The sequence below is a fragment of the Carassius auratus genome, chromosome 9, assembly GCF_003368295.1.
Source record: "Carassius auratus strain Wakin chromosome 9, ASM336829v1, whole genome shotgun sequence".
Classification (NCBI taxonomy): Eukaryota; Metazoa; Chordata; class Actinopteri; order Cypriniformes; family Cyprinidae; genus Carassius; species Carassius auratus.
Genome location: NC_039251.1, coordinates 10,340,595 through 10,365,298, shown reverse-complemented (window position 1 = coordinate 10,365,298; position 24,704 = coordinate 10,340,595). Strand labels below are relative to the sequence as shown.

Here is a 24,704-nt window from a genome sequence, read left to right as displayed (position 1 = left end):
GCATCCAACACAATCTACACTTTAATAATCTGGTTTACCAAAAATGTTGCAACTCAACCTAGACCCTAAGACTTTGATGCAAAACGCTCTCTAAGTATTTTGAAAATGAGAAAATGGCACGAATAATTGGGGCACTTAAAATGATCTGGCTGCCGCATCAAAAGCGCTGTATGAGTCAGTGGAGAACATCATGTACATTCTGTCGTTATCTAACAAACAAATATGTTTTTGGATGTAGGCCTGTACTGTAGATGAATGCTTTTGTGGATGAAACGTCTGGAAAATCTTCAATTCTTTCAGCAAACCCTCTTTTTGCATCAGCAGCCGCACTACCTTTCTGCCTGTAGGATAGAAAAATATGAAAAGCATACAAGAAAAGACAAAAAAAGCTATTGTAGAATTGATGATACGGGCGCTTACCAATCATCCGCTCCACACAGAACCCATTCTTCTCAAAATGATTCTCCTTTGCTCTTGGGATTCATATGTGCACTTTCTTGGGGCATTGAAGTTACACAACTCAAATACATTACTGACAAAGTCAACTGCAATGAACAACATTTACACTCTAGAATTGATTTTCAGGGCTTTTATGTGGGAATATTTGTTTTCAGCCTGTGTTTGTGTCAAATACTTGAATCATTTCACTGGAGGAAAAATAGCTGATTATCATAATCAAAATCAACTAATTGATAGTTTGTACTTTTTTATGTTTTCTATGAGGATAAGGATAAAGTATAAAATATATTTTTTAATAATATTTCAAGGTATTACTATCCTTACCTTTTTCATTTTAAAATGTATCTCATATGACGCTTTTGTGGAAGGTTTAGTTGTACATCACTCAATCATAATTTTATTGTATTGCATTATGTATCCAAAATAAAAACTACAGAGCTTTGATCATGAAACTAAACATTTAAATAGCATCTTACTAAAACATTATCGGGAGATATAAACCAGATATTAACATGCATTTTATGTAAGTAGTCTCTTATACTGCTAAAAAGATCTAATTTAAATATATCATCTTTTTGCCCATATAAACATCAGCAACTGCATCAAATTGCACTTTTTTATTTTTATTTTCAGTTTAGGCCTCTGAATAAAACAGGTGTTTTTTGCTCCTTGAATATATATCACACTATAAGCTATAAAAGCCTGATGTACGATATTATTTGATACAAAAATGTAAATCTCTTTTTTTCCCCCCTTGTAATATTGTAGTTCGATAAACTGTTCCATTGAAAAAGAAAATCCTGACTATTATTTCTTAAATCAGGCTTTATAGGTCCAAGCAGCATTAAATAATTCACAATGAATTTGATTTCATACACTATTTATAATTAGCTTGTCTCTATTAGACTATACAGATCTTTACTGGTTAATGTTTATGTTTTTTTATGTATAAGTCCTATTCAAATTCTGGCTCTTTATAGCTGATTTTAGTCTCATTTTTCATCAAAACAACTTCAAAGCTCCATATTCAACAATACTCACCTGAATCTGTCAGCTACTGCTGACTACAGTGCTGAAGCATCAGAATCATAACATTCTGAAATGATTTTTACCACTTTCTGTGACATTTATGATTAATTTCTTCCCCTGGTCAACTGAAATATAACCTCCGACTTACCTCTCTAAAAGTACTGTACATTGAATGTAGCAGCATCATTATAGTGATGCCAAGGGTGACATTGGTACAGGTCAGTGGGGGTGAACCAGAATCAGGCCTGTGCTTTTGATTGGCTCTTCTGAGTGTTTGAAGGGTGTATGTCAGAAAGGATTGTGCGCCTCTAAGCTGCTGGACATCTGTCAGTCAGTATTACTGTCACAATCCTAATGAAAAGTAAAAGCAGAGGTGAAGGGCAGTCCCATTATATCAGCAATCACCAGCCAGACGTCCTGATCGGCGTCTTATTGCAGTTGTCATTGCATTCATAATCACAGACAAATGAAGTCACAATATGGGAGAAATAGTGAGGCGGTGACATTTACAACACAAACATGATCACAATATATATACACACTGGGGTGCAAAACATAATAATATAATACACGGAGATTTAAATAATAATGTTTTGATATAAAATGAAAAATAAACATTTAAGGTACACTTATACTAGGTTGCTAATCAAGTACATTTGTTATGTATTAAATTGTGATGATAAAATGATTGTTGAAAAAAAAAATGCTTATTAAAAAAATTAAATTATTAATAAAAAGCAACATTTTCACAAGTGGTTTTAGACTTTTGAAGCCTATGTTGACAGATTACATCCTTGACAAGTAAAAAATACATGAATAATTGAATATAATTGCATATATATATATATATATATATATATATATATATATATATATATATATATATATATATAAAAATCAAGAATGTGGTGAATCAAGTTGATTACAGTACATCATTCCCATTAATTGTATTGTGCAAACAGAGATCTGAGATATGATCTTGTTATCTATATTAGCAAACATGATTCGAATGACTCATTCATCCAGGAGATGAATGCACATGAAAGACTAAGGACTATTGGGGGAAACACATTAAATTTAATAATCAAATTACACAACACTGAACTGTTTTTTTAATCAAATCCACCAAACAAACCTCCTGCACAAATAAATGAACTCAAAGAAAACATTACATTAGAAATGACAATTAAAAAAAAGCATCTGAAAATAAATATGAAGACATCTGATCAATTCACTAAACATTTAATAATGAGCAACAACCTTTCCTGAAAAGTAATATACAGTATAAATTCATGAAGAAATCATTTAAATATATTATTTTATTGAAAATGTAGTATCTTTATGTACAGACTCTCAAACATACATACGTTTATGAATGATGATATTCCACAGCCAAATAAAGAATTGTCAGTTAACGTTCTCTCTTTATCTCGAAAAAGAATGTACCAAATATCGTATCTAGTTCTCTTAGTGCCTCCTTCAGCTCTTAAAATACAACTTGTATTGCAACCTTTTAGGTAAACATGAAATACACTATGGAGAATATCAATATTTAATGATCTGTACATTATTGCATCATCAGAGAGCTGTGTCTCGTGACAAATAAGGATATCTCGGAAAGATGAATACAGCCCACGGTTTTCCTAATACACAAAAGAGAGTTGGTTTTGTGATGAAAACAAGTTGAATCTGCTTCTATGCTGAGAAGAGGAACCCGGACACATGTGGAGAAGAGAAATGCTATGTTTCCTGTTAAAAGGGAAAGAGTGGGCGCCACTGAAGTACTGGTGATTGAGCTTATTGACAACACGATACAAGACAGCACACAGGCCAAAAACTGCATCACAGGCTCCCTGACAACATCAAGCCGTTGACTGAACATGGTAGGATTTGGGATGGTTTCTGACAGCGCCTCGAGACATGTGCTTGCCTGGAGTTGGTTGGTTGGTTGAGTTGAAAAGGAAGACCATGATAATTCAAGTCTTTCAGGAAGCAGTTCAACACTTTTTCTTGTTTATTTTTAGTGTTTCAAATGCAAAAGCCCTCACAAAGACGACATCCTTCCTGGGTTTTGTGACGGTGAGGACAGTTGAGGATAAAGTTTTAATAAATACACCACTGTTTCAAGCATACAGCCGTAGCGTGGCATAGGTTGAGAAACGTCCGCTCCGGTGTGGCTGCACGCTCAGTAAGGCGCAAACAAGATGGAGCCTGTGGTGGGTCGGATCGGTCCCGGAGCGGCACGGAGAAATGAGTGCGGAAGAGAGGCTGTCTGGAAGATGGAGGTGTTGGGGCGAGGGTGGAGGGAGATGGACGGGACTGTGGTGGGGCAGAAGGTCGTGGAGAGGAAAGCCGGTGAAATGGGCTTCACCAAGTCGTTCTGCAGGGCGAGTTTGGCCTGGAGGAAAGAGGAAAAACACTCAGTCACTTTGGCTGAGGAGGAGGAACAGTGTCTATGTCAATAACCAAATTAGGGCTGCACAATTAATCGAAAGGAAATTGATTTTATGGCCTAGAGCGAATAATAAACCACAAAAGCCTGAGATGTAATTAAACACTGAGACTGAGTGATTCTATTTTATAATATATCTTACAGATTTGTGAAAATAATAATAAAATTAGTTTAATACTTTAAAAATAATAATGATTATTTTATTATTGTTGCTATAATTGATATTAGTGTTATAATTAACATTTGAATATTTTTTATTAATATAATATTTTTTATTATTAATGGTATAATTATTACTTTATGTTTATTTATTTTTAACATATTTTAAAACTGCTGATAAAAACAACAATAAGAAGAATTGTTGTTGTCATGTGTAAAGTATTAAAATATTACAAGTCTTTTCTAGTGCAAGTCTATGGATAGTTTCAAAAAAGATTTATATAAATAATTCACAAATATGTCAAACAGAGAATAAGGGAACACTTAGAAGAAGAAGAAGAAATGGAATCCATTCTGAAACTGGTCTGAGATATCAACAGGAAGCAAGGTAGGTGGAGCTTAGCGAAGGGCCAACTGCTCTACAACCAGCAAGTTGTTCCCAACATATTTTGCATTTAACTTGAAAAATGACAAGCAAGAGGCATTTGTCAGCCTAGAAAGTGTGCAACAATCTCCTCACAGTACTGACACTTGAGATGCCAGAAACACTTGATGAAAGCGCTTGATTATAAAGAGCACAAATAATGCATTACTGCCAGAGAGCTGGAGCTCCGCTGCTGCTTGTTGTAAGGGCTGTATTTGGGTTTGGTGGGTTTGCCTGCCACTCTGTCCTTGTGCCGCCTACTGGAGATATGCTGTGAAGAAAAACACATTTAAAAGCCTAAACTGCATAACAGGAAGTACAACTTGCAAATTTGGTACGATCAAGCCACAGAATCACATTACTATTTATAGTGCTTTCATTATTCAGCGCTGTACGCGTTACGTTTGTTGTCAACTGCATGAATAATGCTCATGTTGAATGAATCATTGCATGCAAACCGAACTGAATACCTGCTTGAGCTGGATTTCTGAGTTGACGTGGACATCACAGATTTCACAATGAAACGTCTTGTTCTGTAAGCCTGAGCCTTTGTTCAGTTGTGTGGCCTGAACTTTGAGTTTGGACCCGGGTCTGGGGTACGCTTTAATGGGACCCGCTCCATTTCGCGCCTCCAGCATGGTTTTGTGCTTTGAACCTGATGAAACAGACAGAGTAGAATGTTTTGTCTGGCTTCACAGAAACAATCCTGTTTATTCAATACAAACTAACACTGGATATTTGAATCATGTCAGTCGCCGACGCTCTTATTTTTACAGCTTTTACAAGGTTGTGGAATGGACTAGTACACAGTGATTTTGTTGTGGGAATAATATCAATATTATGGTTTAATTGGCATGTTATTGGCCACTGTGTTTGCTAAAGACTCATTAGACTAATTATATTTTTTCTTTACGAGTATGAGAATATTAAGAGATGCTGAGTCTCCAAAAAACAGCTCAGATGCGACAAAGGCATTAGTGTTGCTACTGTAAATTTGATTTGTTTCCATGAATTGTGTTGAAGTTTGGGGGGCCTGGAAGATTTTATTTTGGGAAAAAGTCATAATGAGAAAGCGCCAAATTGCCTATCACAGCCATTCTGATGATACCCAGATTTCCCTAGCCTTATCGCCAAATGACTACAGCCCCATTGACTCCCTCTGCCAATGCATTGATGAAATTAATAGTTGGATGTGCCGGAACTTTCTTCATTTAAACAAAGAGAAAACTGAAGCCATTATATTTGGAAACAAAGATGAAGTTCTCAAGGTGAAATAATAAATAATAAACTCGTTCATGCTTTTATCACAGGAAGAATGGACTATTGTAATGGGCTCCTCACCGTTCTTCCCAAGAAGACCATTAGACAGCTGCAGCTCATCCAGAACACTGCTGCCAGGATTCTGACTAGAACCAGAAAATCTGAGCATATCACACCAGTCCTCAGGACCTTACACTGGCTTCCAGTTACATTTAGGATTGATTTTTAAAGTACTTTTACTCATTTATAAATCACTCAATCTCCAGATCATTAGGATCGAGTAGAAATACCAAGGGTTCCCACAAAACAAGGGGAGCCCTCTTTTAGCTATTATGCCGCCCGCAGCTGTAATCAGCTTCCAGAAGAGATCAGATGTGCTAAAACATTAGCCACTTTTACATCAAGACTCAAAACTCATTTGTTTAGCTGTGCATTTATTGAATGAGCACTGTGCTACATCCAAACTGATTGGCTTTTACATATGCAATATCAAGACATATAGTGAATGAATTATCAAAAGCATAAAAAATATAATTAATATATTAATACTAGTCTGACTGCAGCCCCATACATCTGAACATATTCCCCTCGGTGTGTCTGGATAATGTTTCTAAGGCAATTTCTTGCAGATTAAATATTTTAAAGCTGAGAAATGCATACCGGCTACATAAATGTCCAGGACTTTTTAATATTTGATTAGTTTCTATGACTTTTCCAGGCTTAGAAACTGCCTTTTTAAAATTCCACAATATCTCCAGATTTCCCATGACCGTGGGAACCCAGTCTACATTTTCCAGTTCTTCATACATTATCAATGATGAGCCTCACGTCGCTACGCTGGGTTTGATTTATGTCTTAACTGCAAGTACATTTCCACACTCCCAAGCCTCGGAGGGTCACTCACTGAAACATTTATGATAAAGAAGAACGCATAACGCAGAGAAAGCCGTGGGAAAGACCCTGCGATGCAGAGGCAGATGTTGGCCACACCTGTGTTGTGCGCCTCCAGCTGTGAGAGGGAGTTGACAGCCACTTTGCAGAGCGAACAGTACAGGAGCTTCTTGGCTTTCTCCTCCTCGGACTCCACGCTGGGCTCTGACGGGGCCGTTGGCAGCGCTGCTGGTTTGGAGGTGTTCTTCAGGGCCACCGTGAGTCCTGTTGGCTCAGTGGGGGGGCTGGCATGCGCGGGTGCTGTCTTGCAAGGGCTGGGCACTAATGCCACTGCAGGCGCAGCGGGAGCACAAACAGGCACAAAGGCTTGTGGGGAGGCAGGGACATTGAGCGCAGCCAGCGGCTCTATGCTTTTCTCTGGGAAGATGAGAGAGAGAGAGAGAAACAAGGAAAGAGCAAATCTGACAGTTAGTGGTGAAGGGCTCAACATGTTGTATTGTGCACTGGCACATTTTTCATCTCTTTCCTGTCTATATACTTTTCCAGCATCGTGGGTTAGGGTTTGATATAAGGCCGTCTGCTGCAAGCTAAGCGCTCTAGTTTCTATGACTTGGGTGAAGAAGCAAGAACAGTGTGTATGTCAATAAAGAAATTAAAGCTACACATTTAATTGAAGAGAAAAGATTTTATGGCTTAATGCGATTAATAATTCAGAAAAGGCTGAGATGTAATGAAACGTATATAGTCTATATGCACACTCTTCCTTGGTTTTATGAGTCTTTAGGTTTTATGGGGGGATAAAAAACATATTAAAAAAAGTCAATTATAAGCAGAAACTCAAATGTGTTACACCAGTTCACCAAAATAAAAGCTTGAAGGATTAATTAGACTTAGTGAATGCATATAATAATAATAATAAATGGATTAATCAATAATAATAATAATAAATGGATTTGTCAGCACTATTATATATATATATATATATATATATATATATATATATATATATATATATATATATATATATATATATATATATATATTATATATATAGTTAAAACGTTTTGAAATAATAATTATAATTATAATTATTATTTCAAAACGTTTAAACTATATATATAATATAAATATATATATAAATATATATATATATAATAGTGCTGACAAATCCATTAATCACATCAAAAACAAAAGTCTGCATTTACATAATGTTTTTTCTTTGTATATATAAATACACACACATATATGTACACACATATGTAAGTAATAGTAATAGCAAATTTGACAGCACTAATATTTAAAAATTATTTTCACACATTTTTCAGCTTTATAGTCTACATGCACCATGTTCTTTTCATATTTAATGGATTTTTTAAGTTTCTGAATAATAAGCATATTAAAAAGTCAACAATAACTTAATATCACCAAAATAAAAGCTTGAGGGTTTAAAAGCATGTTTTAATAATAATAATAATAATAATAATAATAATAATAATAATAATTAATATTATTATTAATTATTATTTTACTTTACTAATCGTTTTATTTATATATTTGAACTCCTTCCTGTCTATTTTTTATTTGTTTTACCTATTTGTGTGTTTGGGTTAGATATAAGGCCCTTAGCTGCAGGCAAGTGCTCTAGATTCTATGTCAGATGAGTTCCACTGGGTCAGGCTCCTACTCGGGTCCTGTGATAGGACGTGACCCCTGGATCGCCCACCATCCTTACACCCTTGTCATAGCGTCACATTCCGCGGGAGGCTCTACAAGCACTTGATGTTGGATGCCTGTACTCTTCACCCACTCTCTAACAGCCCTCTGAGGGAATACTCTGCTGCTTTATATGAATGTCACTCTCTGCTCGTGCTTTTTCTCTCTCCCGGAGGACTCAAAGCAGCCAAAACTGTCTAATGTTCCCCCGTACAGTGACATTGCACCCACTGACACCAACCTGAACCTCTAGACTGAAACTGCTGCTCTTTTGCATTTTTTTCTTCTCTCTCTCCAAGTTTAAGTTTATATTTCAAATCTTCCAAAGCGTGGTAGGTAGATGTAGAGACATATGACTCTTTGTTCCTGTTCTCAATATTTTTGCAGTGAGTCATAAAGAACTTATTTTAGCTGTATAAGAAAATAGATCAGAGATAAAGTACAACTATTTTGAAAACTTTTCAAAACTGAAAGAAATACAGGCTCTGTTTCAAAACCTAGTAATTTTTTTTCAATGCCTACATAGGCCACTGCTTTCTTAGCCAGCTCACACATACAATATATTAGGTAAAACAGTCAATTTTTTTATTAGATTAAACATTCATTAATATTTTTTAGTAATTTAGTTATAGCAATATTCTGTAATAAACATCTGTAATTAATTTCTGTAATTACATTTATAATTACACTGTTGACCCATCCCTTACAGCTTAACCCACCCTTAAACCTACCCATACCACCAAATCTGTCCCTGTCCCAATGTCTATACTGCCATTCAAATTGGTAGCATATCATTCTGATTTAGAATTTAGCGAACAAAAGCATTGGAACAATAATGTGCCAGAAATGCCCTAAAATACAGCCTACAAAGGAAGCTCCCTAGGTTTTGGAACAGAGCCAAAGTGATCAAAATTGGCACTTGTTGTTTCGACGAAGATCAAGCAGTGACCGCTTTGTTGAAAGGACCTTGCTCTTACCTTTCTGAGAAAATCAGTGAGTGCGAAACATTTCTTGGATCTTAAAAAACCCCAGAAACATCACATAAAGCAGGCTCTTATGTAAAGCACTGGAGCTAGCAATTGTAATGATTAAGTGCTTGAAGTTTTCCCATGTAAACTAAATCTGACTGCATTGTGCATTGCCAGGGTTCGTGGAGAGATGGCAACAGCAGCCCCCTTCCTGAGTCTCGGGCCGAGCTCAACGCCGCACTAAAACGACGCTGTGACAGTGAAGACCTATAAGCCATCTGTGAATCAGGCTGACATTCATTTGGCCTGATTTGCACAAATACACTGCATATCAATGAGGACCACCACTGCCTAATAGATGAAGCGCACCCAAATCTGTCTCCAGCTAAAGAACGAGCGAATTCGGAAAGTATGCACTGGCTCGGATTTGCACCCCGTAGGGCATGTGTCTTGGTACATCCCAGTCTTGATTCTTAATCAGACACAAGGGCCTGAAATTGAGTGGGTCACAGCGTGAAGCAAAGATCAGATGATTATGTTCTTTGAAATGGAACACAAATCTAATTCAGTCAAATCAAAGGCCAGGGAGAAAAAAAAAAAGGAGAAAGAAAATAGCAACATCCCAGCACGCTTCTTACCGCCTGTTCCAGTTCTGTATGCGTTTTCCATTATTAAACATTTAAAAGCAACACAAAATCAGACAAAATGATCATGTGCTGGAAACTCAATCTGCGGGTCATGATGAAACGAGCAAACAGAGCTGTGGGAAAAGTGATCTGTTGTTAGCATGATGAAGCATATGACTGATTTACAGCCGCAGCAGGGCTGCACCTTACCTCGGCATATGAGCAACGAGCAAGTTTTTGAGCTTGACGGATGCCCCCGGTCATCCTAAATGGGCTTTTACAAGGAAAAATACGACTACATTCAGTACACACAAACACAAGCACATAGATGGAGCGAAAACAGGGGTCAGGGTTAGAGCGGCGGGAAGAAAAGCATGGGAGTAAACACACACGGAGAGGAAAAGAAGATGGGACAGGTGATGTGGAGCAAGAACAAAAGGAGCTATTAACCTGGTTGGTCAGAGCAGCTGGCAGTGACTGCAGTGCAGGAGGAAGTGGTGGTGGTGGTGGTGGTGGTGATTGTCTTAGCGCCGCTGTCCTGGGCGGCTGCACTTTTCTGCTTATTTTTCGTGGACTCCTGTGCTTTGAGCTTCTTGGCATGTTTACTGCCTTTGTAGTGCGCCTCGGCTTGGCTCTACAAAGGAGAACAAATGAACCATCCAATCAGGCTCATTTCTCACACTAGCATCTACCATCAAGGACGGCAATCACACACACACACACAGATACACACACATCTCAAACGTGCTTTCAATAGCAGGCACTGTTCCAATCAAGGTAACTGGAATTTTAAGACACTAAGAAATAGAGCTGGACACTGTCTGTTTGGAGGGAATTGATTGTCAGTGGAGAAAACTAAATGGGCGTCGATAGGCGGCACTCATTGAAGCCATTAATGGAGGGTTTACTCATATCATCAGTTCAACTTCCAAGTGAAGATTTAAAGGAAAATGACTACTTCACACTTAAACAGAGCGGGATGGAGCGGGAGAGAGAAAGTGCTTGTGAGGGATTAGGGTCCTTTGAATATCTGACTGCTAAGAATTAGGAGCTCAATTTCTCATTTTTATGACATCAAAAGTGACAAAATCCCCAAAGACCTGCAGATGGATTTTCTCTCTAAATGCTGATACTCGGTCACGTTCACTAACTGCAAGTTTAAGGGATTTCTGACAGTGCCGGGAAAAGCCAGACAGCACTGCTCATAGATGTTTTAACTACAGATTATTCAAAGTTTGGGGTATTTCAGGTGTTTAAATAGCAATTACAGGAACGTCACTGCTTTTGTATGAATTACCGTCCTTCAGTAATGAGATACAAACATTTGAAGCAATAAGATTTTGTCAAAATGTATTTATCTATTCACTGGTGCTCACAGTCAGTTCAGTCCCTGTAAATCTGAACACACCATTACTGAACCTGTTTTTGGGGAACATGGATTTAATAATTGATTGATTTCAGAACAGTATTGGATGTGCCTCTATTGAAAGAAAGATATTAACTTCACTAGTTAATACATATATACATTTGATCAAAACAAACACACAAACAGACAGACAAAAGTATACCTATAACTAAGCATGCGGCTAACAGCATGTCGCAAAAGTGCTGTGATTAAAGAGGGGTCAAAGTTCTTTTCTGTTCAGTTCACTAGTGATCTTGTGAATGTGTGTTGAACCATCTGAGCCAGAGCTGGAAAAACATGAAATATGATAAGATAGAAGAAAGAGAGAGACAGTCCAAGCGAAAATGAGGTGCGTAATGTCTGTCGAACCAACTGCACAGATTGCTTGTTCAAGTGACAGACATGGGAATCATAATGACACATGGGACGCTGCTGCAGACAGTGACAGGAGAGAATGATTTGACGACTCGGGGCGTTTTGTCTTCTCTGCACTGTGCAAATGTAAGCATCTCCTGTGACCAGGCGTAAATGCACTTGACATTTATAAATTGACTTTCTCTCAAGCTAACTGTGTACGCGTCCATTTTAATATTTACAAAAACATCCCCACTCTGACTGTAATTTCAGGCTTCAAAACATCAAGTGTCTTCCAGCGTAGTTCTAGCAATCATGGGGTCTCATTCATGGAACACGAGCAGCACAAGTTTCTCTGTAAATTGTTTTAAACTAAGAATGGTTTTACAAACCTGTTTATGTTTCACGAACATTAAAGGGAAAGTTCCACCAGAAAAAAATTCTGTCATCATTTGCTCACCCTCATGTCGCTCCAAACCTCTATGCTTCTGTAAAACACAAAAGAATTTTGGGGTCCAAACAACATTGGAAATTAAACACACAGGCATTTTTCAAAATATTTTCTTTTGTGTTCCACTGATAAAGTCACAAATAAATGTAAAATTCCAGTTGTTAACAGTTTGGAACTGACACTTGGAAATCAGCTCCACTGATTTAAAAAAATGTTGATTAAAAAAATAAAGAAAAAAGAAAATATAACCTAAATATAAAAATAAACAAATACAAATTCAAACAGACTTTCCATGTTTTTTTTTTATTTATTTTTTTTAATAATTATATTTTTGAAGGAAGCCTCCTAGTCTCTTATTTTTTTTCTATTTATTTGTATTAAAATGTAATTTATTCCTGTGATGGCTTGGCTGATTTTGGTTTTCAAGAATCATTTCTTATTATAAGCTTATTATACATTTCTTATTATAATGTTTAATCTAGTAGTTCTGCTTAATATTTATGTGGTAACCACAATATATTTAGAAATACAAATATAAATTATCTGTAACATTATAAATGTGTTTACTGTCACTTTTGATATATTTAATGTATCCTTGTCAAATATAAGTGGTTTTATTATTTATTATTAAAAAGTATCAATTAAAAGTCACTTTATCTTTTTCATCTTACTAAACCTAAACGTTTGCATGGCAGTGTACAGAGATGATCACGATTAATTAAAGTTTGTATTCAAGAAGGTTTTGCCAGACAATTTTACAATTCTAGATTTGCATGAACTCAATTTTGCCATTTAGTTTAACAACCTTCTTACACCGAAATTCCTTCTGTTCGTGTTTCATGAATAAGGCCCGATGAGCGTACAGTATATGAAATCCTCAGTGAATAGTCAGCCACATACACTCTTTATTAATAGCCATGTTGCAAAATGTCTTTGCAACAAGAGCATGACACGAACGAGCAAACAAAAAAGGCTTGCATATGCAATAAGCATCAGTAAGCCTTTCTGCTGATATTTGCAAATAGGAGCTGCCAGCAATATCAGTGCATTACCCTACAGCTGTCTGTGTATCCTCCCGTTCAGCGCTCATGTATTGTACAAGAAACCTGTCAAAGACACACACCTACACATTGTAACAGCTTGTTGTATGAAAGTACACAGTTGATCTTGTATCTTGTAGAGAGCCTATTTTCTCATGCATACATGCTTTGTCTTTGTGGTTTTCAGAGGCTGGCTGATGCAATAAACAGACTGGCCTCAGATGGGGCATCACTGTCAGAAATGTATTTGCTTTTTCTATTTCTCATAGGTTTTTTTTTTTTTTTTTGTGTGTGTTATCCTCTGATCCCACTTCAATATGTCACATAAAACTGTCTCGTATACTTTTTCTCTATGTTAAAATAGAGGACAGACTAGTGTGAAGAAATGTCTATATTTGTAGCAAGACTACCTGTTTTTCCAAACAAATGCAGATCGGTGTATAGTCCGGAAAACCTGTTTGGAAACAGTCATATCTGAAATGGTTTGCTGCTGCTACTGTTCAACTTTTAAACATATATGTGCTTGTAGTTGTACATGCAACAAATGTGGTCTGGCACTGGCAATTTCAAATGATTCAGCCAATTATGCAATACAAGCATTATTAGTACCAACTGCTGTTGTTTTTCTGAGGCCACAGGTCCCTGCCACAAAACCTCTGCTCACAAACTCCCTCAATGCATGAAGTCATACAGCAATTATGACATACTCTTTCCCTTCACTTCAGCCGTCAAAATTATTTTAAGCACAATAACAAACTTAATTTGATGAAAAAAAAAACACTTGCCAAAAGTCTGATTGTTAGCCAATTTCCATTCTTCAGTGCTTTATCTCAGAGTGCAGATACTGTAAAAGTGCTTTTGTCTAGCTTATAATATTAATTTTCATTAAAAAACAACAACAACAACTTGCAGCACAATACATCAGAAGACTTTTAGCAGAACATGTCTTGTTCTGAATCCCCACTGTTAATCCATCTTCCAAATAACTACTTTTAAAAAGACAAAAGAACTCGCTGTGTTTTCTAACTAGAGATGGGAACTGCAAGTACTTGAATGATTCTGATTTCAATTCCTTAACGATTCCATTATTGTTTCTTTTAGGCATTTTAAAAACACAGAAGAAAACTGTCAAAGCGACGCAAACACATTTACATACTCTAATAGAAAATGTCAAAAGGGAAACCCAGACATTTGAAGCATTTTACCCTAGTACCAGTATTATGGTAACAATCTTACAAAAAGTTCACAAGAGTTTCTGCAGCTCTCAATGCGGTGAAACATTCCTATTTCCAGCTTTTTTCGGATCTCCTCACATGTAAGCTCTGCACACACCTGGTATTGAGAGCCGTCTCTGTGATCCAATCACGAGCAGTCATCCAAGAAATATCACTGTGTACAACTGTTAGAATGGTTTTAAATTGAGGTTTGAAGGTGGAAAAACCCTATAATCCTGCAGACATTCTGAGGGACTAGACATAATATATTACAACTAATGCTGGACGTGATTAATCGCATCCAGAAATAAAAGTTATTGTTTATATTCTATATGCATGTGTACTATATATATATATATATATATATATATATATATATATAATATAATTTTTAAAAAATATATTTACACAGTACACACATATTATATGTACACAGAATTATGTTTATTTCGGGAGCGATTAATCGTGATTAATTATTGCCCAGCACTACATTAAACATCTCTTTAAAAAAAAAAAAAAAAAAAAAAAAAAATACACTACTGTTCAAAAGTCTCATACTGTATGCTCACCAAAGCTGGATTAATTTGATAAAATATTTTGCAGATTATTACATTATAAGATGTAATTTAAAATGTTATTTATTTCTGTGATGGCGAAGCTACATTTTCAGCAGTCTTCAGTGTCACATGATCCTTCAGAAGTCATTCATATAATACAAATATGGGACACAAATATATATACAGATTACAGTGCAAAGAAAGAGTCTGTTTAAATTTAGCAGTGTCCACCATCTTAATACCAGGTGTAAACATAAAAAAAAAATTGAGACTAGGATCTCCTTATGCTGCTGGGTAACATTAGTCAAGCAACGAAACACGTGTTGCGAGTGTGTGTCGTCTGCAATGACACAGCATGTATAAGAGACCATAAAGCTTTAATGAGATGTGCTGGTTATCTGCCACATTGACATGTTCTCACATAAGGGCTTTAGGTCTCTGTCTGGAGGGAAGCCACCACTTCACCTAATGTCACATCACAGCAGGACACACACCTTTAGATCAGGTAACTTCAAATGAAATGGCCGGGGCTTCTCTGTTTCGCTGAGTGCAAAAAGAGATAAAACAGCTCATTTACCGGAGATAAGGGAAATCTAAGAGCATACGCCAGGCATAAAGCAGTCTTCAAAAGAACACACAACCTTCAAAACACACACCTTGCAAAGGTGAAAAAAAAACTCTCACACAAAGTAATGTAACTGAAAAAAGACAATGCTGTCGGGAAACAAAAGGTTTCAGTATAAACCGTTTCTGTGAATTTGTAAAAGGCAAAAGAGTGAAAAGCTGATTATTCAGCATCAATTTTTCCCACATTAGCAGTTTATTCAGGCCACATCTGCAAGAATTTATTTTAACAGCTAAATAGAGAGCCAGGATTTCAGAGTTAAATATTAAATAAAAACACCATATCAAACCAAAAACAACTTCTAGAACTGTCAGCTGCCTGCAGGCCCTGCCTGAAGTGTAATTATGGCATTACAAAAAGTTGCATTCTAGAGAAAATGGGAGCACGTTTAGTTGGTGGAAAGCATATAAAATAAAATGCTGAACACATTAATGGTAAGGTCATTTATATGAGGCATTTCAGAGGCTGAAGTTGAACAATAAACTCTCACGGGGTCAGCAAATTGCGTGGTGGGTTTGAACAGTTAAAGGCTGTAATTATGCGCATGGCAAAGTTTTAAAACATAATGGACATAAATGGCATTTAAGGTTTGGCTTTTACACACATTGATCTGAGCCATTAATTAGTGCTAATCTATAGTGACTTGGGAAACATGTAATGTGTGCGAGTGTGTCCATTTATACACATTAGCCCAACAGCAGTGGTGATGCTCACCAGCAAGTCACAATCGTGAAGACTGATGATGAGGAGTTAAAATACTTTATGTGACAGCAGCTACATGACCATTTAAAAGTCTCTCATGCTCACCAAGGATACAGTAAAAATGTTAAATTACAGCTAAACAGTTAGATTGTGAAGTTTTATTACAATTTCATATATCAGTTTTCTATTTTAACATATTTTAATATGTCATTTATTCCTGTGAAGCTGAATTTTCAGCATCCATTACTCCAATTGTCACATGACCCTTCAGAAAACCCTTTCTTATTATAATTAATATTGAAAAAAGATGTGCAGCTAAATATTTTTTGTGGACACCATGATACATTTTATTTTCAGGATGTTTTAATGAAGCTTGGATGCAATGATTTTACATTTAAATTTGAATTCAAAATTAATAATTTGCACCAAACATCCAGCAACCACCTACAGAACATTTTAGCCACTGATTAGAACACTGATTTGCACAAGCATGCACTATGCAGATTTTTATTAAAAAAAAAAGTTATTTGATTACATAAATTACACACATTTAAATTAGATTACATAAGTATATTACATAAGTGATTAACAGAAATAATAGAAATAGCTGATTATTTTTTTAAATATAATACCATAGCAACACTACAGCAAAATAGTAATATGCTATAAATGATGTAAAGGACTACCTAAATAGGTTTTATATACAACATAAATGTATGTACCAGACAGTGTTTTTAAAGTCCAAACGAATCTGAACATCATTGTTATTTTACATCACTATGGAAATATTTCACAGAACAAACAGGGAGGAATATCAAACACTGTTTATTTGATCTTTTTATGGTGTATTTTCACCGAAAATGCCCATTAGACACTTCACAGCGACACACTTGGACTCATTATGGAAACAAGAGCACTGAGTGGAACTACCGCTTCCCTCAAAACTTCATTAGAGCTTGGCCGAGGATGTGCTCAACCTTTGGTTACACAATGTTTTTTCCCCCTCTGGCAACAGGATTGGATGAAAAAAGTGAGTCTAAAGCGTGCACTAAATATGGGATTAAATTACATCGCAGGATTGTGGCAAAATGAAGAGGCGTTTGAGCTTTAATAAAACCATGAATAAAGTTTGTAGCTTCCGAGGGCAATGGCTAATCTTCATGAGAAACCTGTGAGACGAATACGAGCCATTTTGGCTGTGAATAATGACTGCGAATCTCTCTTCTCCTGGAACGTAAAATGGTAAGGGCAAAGCTCTCGACAAACACGGCATCTTCAGGCCTGCGCAGAACGAAGGTAAACACGGGACGTGGGCTGATTCGTTCTGACACGCCAACCAGAGCATCACTTCCACTTAAGCAAGATGTGCTTTGGACTGGGCCTGCAGATGAGCATCTCCAGGGAGCACTGAGAGCAGGAGAGACAGCTCTATCGGTGAAGATCACAACGTGGCAACACATGCACCCAGAATTAGCATCAAAGAGCTCGGCGGTCTGGGGAACATCCGTTGACACTTCTGTTCGCCCCACGCTAGCTCAGATACGCCACTTAATCTTTAAAGCATTGTTCAAATGGGAGATTGCAGGAGGAAACTGTTTTAAATTATCCCAAGAAAGGCAGTCATTTCACTTTCCGCTTTATTGTGCTTGTTTGGAGTGAGAGAGAGCGGGAGAGAGAGAGGGGGGAAGACGATAACAGGAAGCTGAGATCTCTAGTTAATCTCTAGCAGTCACTTCAATTCAGAAGCACGTTGGCTGTGTTGGAAAACGGTTTCAAACTCGATAGCAATCAAACAATTATGCACCGCAGGAGGGAACAACAGGACGGCTGGGACACCCAGCAGCCACCCCACTGAGACAACAGGACCACGTCTGCCTTTGCTCAGAAGTCCAAAGGGGTTCCCTGGGTTCTTGTGCTGCATTCCTGCCTGTTTGTCACGATAAAAGATGAAAAAGACCTGGAGGAGACAAAACAGATGCACAATGGTGCTCTTGCGTCTGTTTTCCACTCGGAGAGAAACCTTTTCTCAATTACCGTTCGCAGTGGGAGCCCTCTGTCAGCCAGGGCTTATTACCACCCTGTGCCATTCATCTTAAATTAAATGGCTTAATCAATGCCAAGACAGAGTGGAACAACATGGCAGTACAGTAAGTAATTACCCCTCTCCCATAGAGAACAACACAACACAAGCGAACTGTGTGCAGAGCCCCACACCTGTATGCACACTCGTAAACACAACGGTACTGTTTAATGCAACCGCTGGGATTTTACTGCTCTGCCAGTGAGTAAACAATGCCACATTTTATTTGGGACATTATGCATGAAAATCTATTATAGATTACAAAAAGGTAAGAAAATCATAAACAGCAGCTGAGTGACAAACCAACAAACTGATTTTAGTTGCACTATATACTATATATATATATATATATATATATATATATATATAAGTACATACACACATATACACACATACATATACATTATAAATATAAAATCACACTGAAGGCATCAAGGGCTATTTGACCAAGAAGGAGAGTGATGGGGTGCTGCGCCAGATGACCTGGCCTCCACAGTCACCGGACCTGAACCCAATCAAGATGGTTTAGGGGTGAGCTGGACCGCAGACAGAAGGCAAAAGGGCCAACAAGTGCTAAGCATCTCTCGGGGAACTCCTTCAAGACTGTTGGAAGACCGTTTCAGGAGACTACCTCTTGAAGCTCATCAAGAGAATGCAGAGAGTGTGCAAAGCAGTAATCAAAGCAAAAGGTGGCTACTTTGAAGAACCTAGAATATGACATATTTTATTTTTTTTATTCTTGGCCACCATTGTATGTATGTATGTACTGTATATATATATATATATATATATATACATATACACACCCACACCCACACACACACACACACACACACGCATATACAAATACACACTCTGACAATTCTCTCTCTCTCTCAACCAATTTAAATAAAGTGGTTTAAGAGCGAATTGTGAGTCGTTTTAATGATTCATCAAAAATAATCTCTAGTAAAAAGAGTCCTTCATTGAAAAAAATGATTCACAAAACCGATAACAATGTTTCAATGTACACGATTAAAGATGTATTGCCATCTTTTGATGTCGTCTTTCACCTTCATATTCAATTTAAACGGCAAGCTCACAACCAGGGTTTTGAAAAATTCAGAATGAAGAGAATTCACTTGCCTTTTAAATTTATGAGTTAAACTGAAAATATCACAACCCACAGAAGTGAAACTGGAATAACATTCAACAAATCTACAAGGCTCTATTATTTTCAAATCACTAAAACAAGGCTTTTTCAAGCAATCAGTGAATTGCTTTGAATTTCAATTGATCAATTCATTTCCTTGAATTCAAATTTAAATTGGATTCTATTTCAGAACTGACTTAGAATTTAAAAGGCATTCTCAATTCAATTCCAAATGGTACACAATCTTGTTCACACATTTTTCTCTCTATTGGGCAAGATTCATGAGCCAGCAATCAAGCACATTTAATACAACCAAACATTGTATAAATAATTTGGAACCATTAAAAAAAAAAAAAAATTTACTAAAAATGAAATGGTTCTGAATAAGAAAGATCTTTGATTCCCAATTGTATATAAAAACATAGATTTTGTATATTCATCTAACAACATCAAAAATGTATTTTGAAGGCGTACTGTGATATCTGTGTTGAATTGCTGTGTGTATTATGGAGTGCAATCAACACAGGTAAAGAAAGAGAATGAGAGAGCACTGAAAAACAGCAAACATAACAATCGATTTAATGAAACCATTCAAATGATCCAACATGCATCTTGTCGAAAATGGCTGAGAAGTGTTCATTAAAAGCTGGCTGGGGGAACTGGCAGCATCACGTCTGTTAAAATCACCATACATTAGCACACTTACCTTGTTTTGTATGATTAATGAAGAGCGTTGCCACTTGAACCCTAAACGGCTGTACTGGGGCTACTTTTAATCAGCCATCAGCGTGCAGAGCCAAACACAGCACTATAACAGCCACTTTTACACAGACAGAACTAGAAAGGGCTAAGATCATTTCTCTTTCCATATTAAAGAGAAAAGTTTACACTGGAAGGAGATGCGGCACATGCACAAACCAAAGACAAACATTTACACGTCCTCATATAAACACACAAATAACCAGAGAAAAGTTAGTTTTTTGTACTCACATCTGAATTAAAGCGGAGCTGACAGATGTTGCAAGAAATAACTTGCTTTTTCTTGGGAGGAATGGAGACTCCAAATGTGTGGTTGATTACTGCTTTCTGGACGGGGTCCATCTGGAAGACAAAGAGCAGAGGAACACTTGAGGGTGCTTTCACATTAGAGATTCTGGTGTGGACCAGAGTCTGTTTGTTGTCAGAGTTTGAATCGTTTGGCTGGTATGAAAGCGGTTTTCTGAAGTGAGTGTGCACTAAAAAAAATTTCAGTTCGCAAAGATAATTTGTCTAATTTGTAGATGTGAACTACTATTAATGATGTTAATTTAGCATCTTTTTTATGTTTATGGTCACACGTAATTGTATGAATCATTTCTAATAACCTGACATGTTCAAAGTCAAATAAATGCCATTATCCATAAAAGATGCAATAGACTGATCAAAAGTGACAGCATTATAATGTTATCAAAAATTTGTTTTTTTTTTTAAATAAAATGTTGTTCTTTTCAAATTTCTATTCAACAAAGAGTCCTGTAAAACATCCATCGCAGATTGCAAAAATGATTAAACAACTAATAGTAAGAAATGTTTCATGAGCAGTAAATCTGCATGATTTCTGACAAATCATGTTCCGCTGAAGACTGAACAATTACTGATTAAAATAGAAGAATAAATTACATTTGAAAACATTAAAACAGCCAAAAGTTATGTTAAATTGTAATAATATTTTGCAATATTATTGTTTTTACTGTATTTTAAATCAAATAAATGCAGTCTTGGTGAGCATAATCATGTATGGTACAGGTATGGTATATGCTTTGGGTTAGTTATAAAAAGCCCATTTCAGGACAATTTCATATTATTAAAAATGTTGTTACTGGGATACAACTATTTGAAAATCTGCAATCTGAGGGTGCCAATTTTTTGTTATAAATTCTAAATATTGAGAAAATCACCTTTAAAGTTGTCCAAATGAAGCGATGCATATAATACCAATCAAAAATTAAACTTTGATATATTTACGCTAGGAAATTTACAAAATATCTTAATGGAACATAATCTTTATGTAATATAGTTTTTGGCTTATAAGAAAAATCTATCATTTTGACACATACAATGTATTTCTTGCTATTGCTACAAATATACCCTTGCTACCTATGACTGGTTTTGTGGTCCAGGTTCACATATGTACTATTAAGGTACTAATACGTACCTTTAAGGAACTAATATGCACTATTTTGGGTTAAATAAGGTAGGTAAACAACTCCTGATTTACTAGAATAAGAATATTGACTAATGTTTGAACAAATGACAGCGTAAACAAACCAACCAAATAAAAAGTGTGACAGAGATTTGTATCATAAAATTTGCAGAAAATATTCCTCTTCACAAACTTTAAGATTTTAATTTGGAGCCAAAGTATCGAGTCACGTTGATTTAGCAAACTAGCGTTGAGATTCCATCTCTGCTCAACAGCTGCTTCTTTTGCAATATATCGTCAGGATGCAAGCGCCTGTGTTCTGTGCACGCAAAGGTTTGGTTGTAAATTCAAAGTGACAAAAATACGAATAAAACAGTAAAGCTGGCATCTTCTCGTCCTGACTCATTACCTAGTCCCAGTGGGACACAGCTGCTGCTAGTACTCATAATACGGTCGCATTGGTGAAAGCACCAAAAAGTATCATTTGTAAAGTGTGGAATCAGCATTAGAAAAGAGAGTTAGTTAGTGAGATGTGAATCAGACACGCAGAGTGTCCCCTGCATTAGTCAGTCTCTACGACCCTGAACGCTGGGTGGAAATGAGAGCAATAAGGATCCCAAGCTGCAGGCAAGACAGCTGTTTAATGGCGAGAATCAATGGCGGCCTTGCTGGTCTCCTGGGCTCTACCTGATAAAAACAGATAGTCTGATTACTGAACCAAGGAGGATGAAGACAGGAAAGCAAATGTGATCTCTGCCACATCAGAACAGGAGGGCATCCAAGCAGCTCTGTGGACTTGATCACTTGTAGCTTCTGAAGTCCTACCAGCTAGTTATCCTTAATTCAAGCAAACAAAAGCCTTTCATAAACCTTTACAAATATGTCCTCATTTTCTCCAATTAAATTCTGAATGCTCGTAATGTGACAGCAAAATGACACAGCAAACACACTTTATTACTGTGATCCAGGAATAGCTCAGAGTAGGTTGGGTTTTAACATTCACCAGCATGTTTTCAAATCAAATGAATATTTTCATCTAAACAACAGAAAAAGTATTTTCAAGACTCTGTTCTTTTTATATAAAATGTATTTGTCTTCTGTCTTTTGAACATGGAATAAAAACATCCTAACCAATTCTTTTTGATGATTTGAAAAAATCATTTTCTAAAAAAAATCTTTTTTTCCTCTCGTTTAAAAGCTTAAAAGCAATTATAAGACATGTAAAAGTAAACATCTAGTTGTGCCAGAGTGAATGTCAATCATAAATGAGATTAAAAGTGACAGTCTGTTATTATATACCAACCATATTATTAATTTATTTATTTTTTGCTGAAAATTAACAAAAGAATGTTTTTTAATAATCTTCACACATCTCATTTATAGTTCATAGCTACCACAACTGTCAAGTTCCAAAACACTATAGAATTACCATCAGTACATCAGATCTGAGCGATATTTTCCATCCAGCAAGGCTCTAAAACTTCATTTGATAACTTTTAAATAAAAAACATTTATTTCATTGACAAGCCCCACATCATCAGCAAAGCTATCAGAATTTGTAATATTTTTGAAAAAAAAAAAGTCTCTTATTTCTCACCTAGGCTTCATTTATTTGATCAAAAATACAGTAAAAACAGCACAATATTAAATATTATTGCCTGTTAAAAGAACTCTGAATTTATTTTAAAATGTAATTTATTTCTGTTATGGAAACCTGAATTTTAGCAGCCATTACTGTCACGTGATCATTCAGAAATCATTCTATTGTGCTGATTAGCGTCTTTTTTTTTGTAAAGCATATTTGTTTTTACAGGATTGTATGATGAATAGAAAGTTTAAACAGCTTTTATAGATAAAATAATTAACCCAATAAAAATATGCCACAAACATGTAACGCTTAAATTACACACAATTACAGCAGCAATAATGATAAGGACAGTTCAGCAGTTTCGAACTGTGGTAGGGACATGTTTCCGTTCATATGGTGTCCCAAATCTGTGCTCATGGATCTGAGAATTTAACGAGACAAGAAAATAAACGGACAAAATTTAACAAGCTCTAAAATATGTGCTGTGCAGCGTCCAACAGGATTACGCACAGTGTTTCACTACTTCTCGAAGCCATGCATGAAACCCTGGCACGAGAGAGCGGACTTCTGAGTTTGCCTCCAAGTCATTTAACCATTTCACACCCTCACTACAGCCGTCTCTCCAAGCAGGAAAGCATTTCACAGCTCACTTAATAGACAGACAGAAACCCCCCCAGCGTATTCAACTTCAAACACAATCCTGGCATATTTTACCTGGAGCAAACGGAGAGTGTCCATAGCACACTTTTGTGTGGAATCACAAGAGAAGGAGACACCAGCGGAGACAGAGACAGAGACAGACAGAGACGCGGTGTGGCGTGCGCTCCGGTAGCGATGCAGTGGAGGTCTGTTCTCACAACAACACCTCTCTTTCCCGCTCTCTCTCACTCGCGGTCACCCTGCCTGCCTGCTGATCCTCGCATCTCAGGCTGATTAGCTCTGAATAACCGATGAGCTTGGGTAAACAGGAGTCAACTCTACACAGCCAATTCTGTTCACTACTGATAAGAGTTTGTATGAACTTGGTCCATTAAGTATTTATGACAGTTACCCTTTGAGATGGATGGATTACACCTAAAGCGTGACTTCATTTAACTAAAATGTGTTGAATTGTTGAATTTCCCAGCTAGATGTTTAGCTTAATGACGTCTCAAGCCCCGCTCACGGTGACAGCAATTAAATCACTGGAAATCAGCAAGTCTGTAAAAAGACCTGTTATAAACAAAACAAAACAAACAAACAAAAAAATACTATACACACACACAACTACACACACTAAACTACACTTTTTGTTATCATGCTACAAATATGCAAACTATGTAATCAATGACAGTTCTCTTCTGTTGAGTCCGATAGCTATTGGACTAAATATGAACCCACCACCTTTTTAAGC

At 36.5% G+C, this 24,704-nt stretch overlaps 1 protein-coding gene across 7 annotated transcripts in view; it reads right to left on the bottom strand.

The window, feature by feature from the left end:
- Nucleotides 1-2,576: 2,576 nt before the first annotated feature.
- znf385b (zinc finger protein 385B) overlaps nt 2,577-24,704 on the bottom strand; it is a 123,991-nt gene continuing 101,863 nt past the window's right edge. For 3 of the 7 annotated variants that reach the window (XM_026271291.1, XM_026271290.1, XM_026271289.1), the window contains 7 exons: nt 20,532-20,642; nt 12,133-12,228; nt 10,432-10,615; nt 6,774-7,091; nt 4,994-5,178; nt 4,693-4,794; nt 2,577-3,886 (listed from right to left, as the gene is read on the bottom strand). In XM_026271291.1, coding sequence (XP_026127076.1) covers nt 3,674-3,886; nt 4,693-4,794; nt 4,994-5,178; nt 6,774-7,091; nt 10,432-10,615; nt 12,133-12,228; nt 20,532-20,642 — 1,209 coding nt within the window. In that variant the 3' untranslated portion in view covers nt 2,577-3,673. The remainder of the gene's footprint in view (nt 3,887-4,692; nt 4,795-4,993; nt 5,179-6,773; nt 7,092-10,431; nt 10,616-12,132; nt 12,229-20,531; nt 20,643-24,704) is intronic. The other 4 variants (XM_026271295.1, XM_026271294.1, XM_026271293.1 and 1 more) reach the window with 2 other exon arrangements.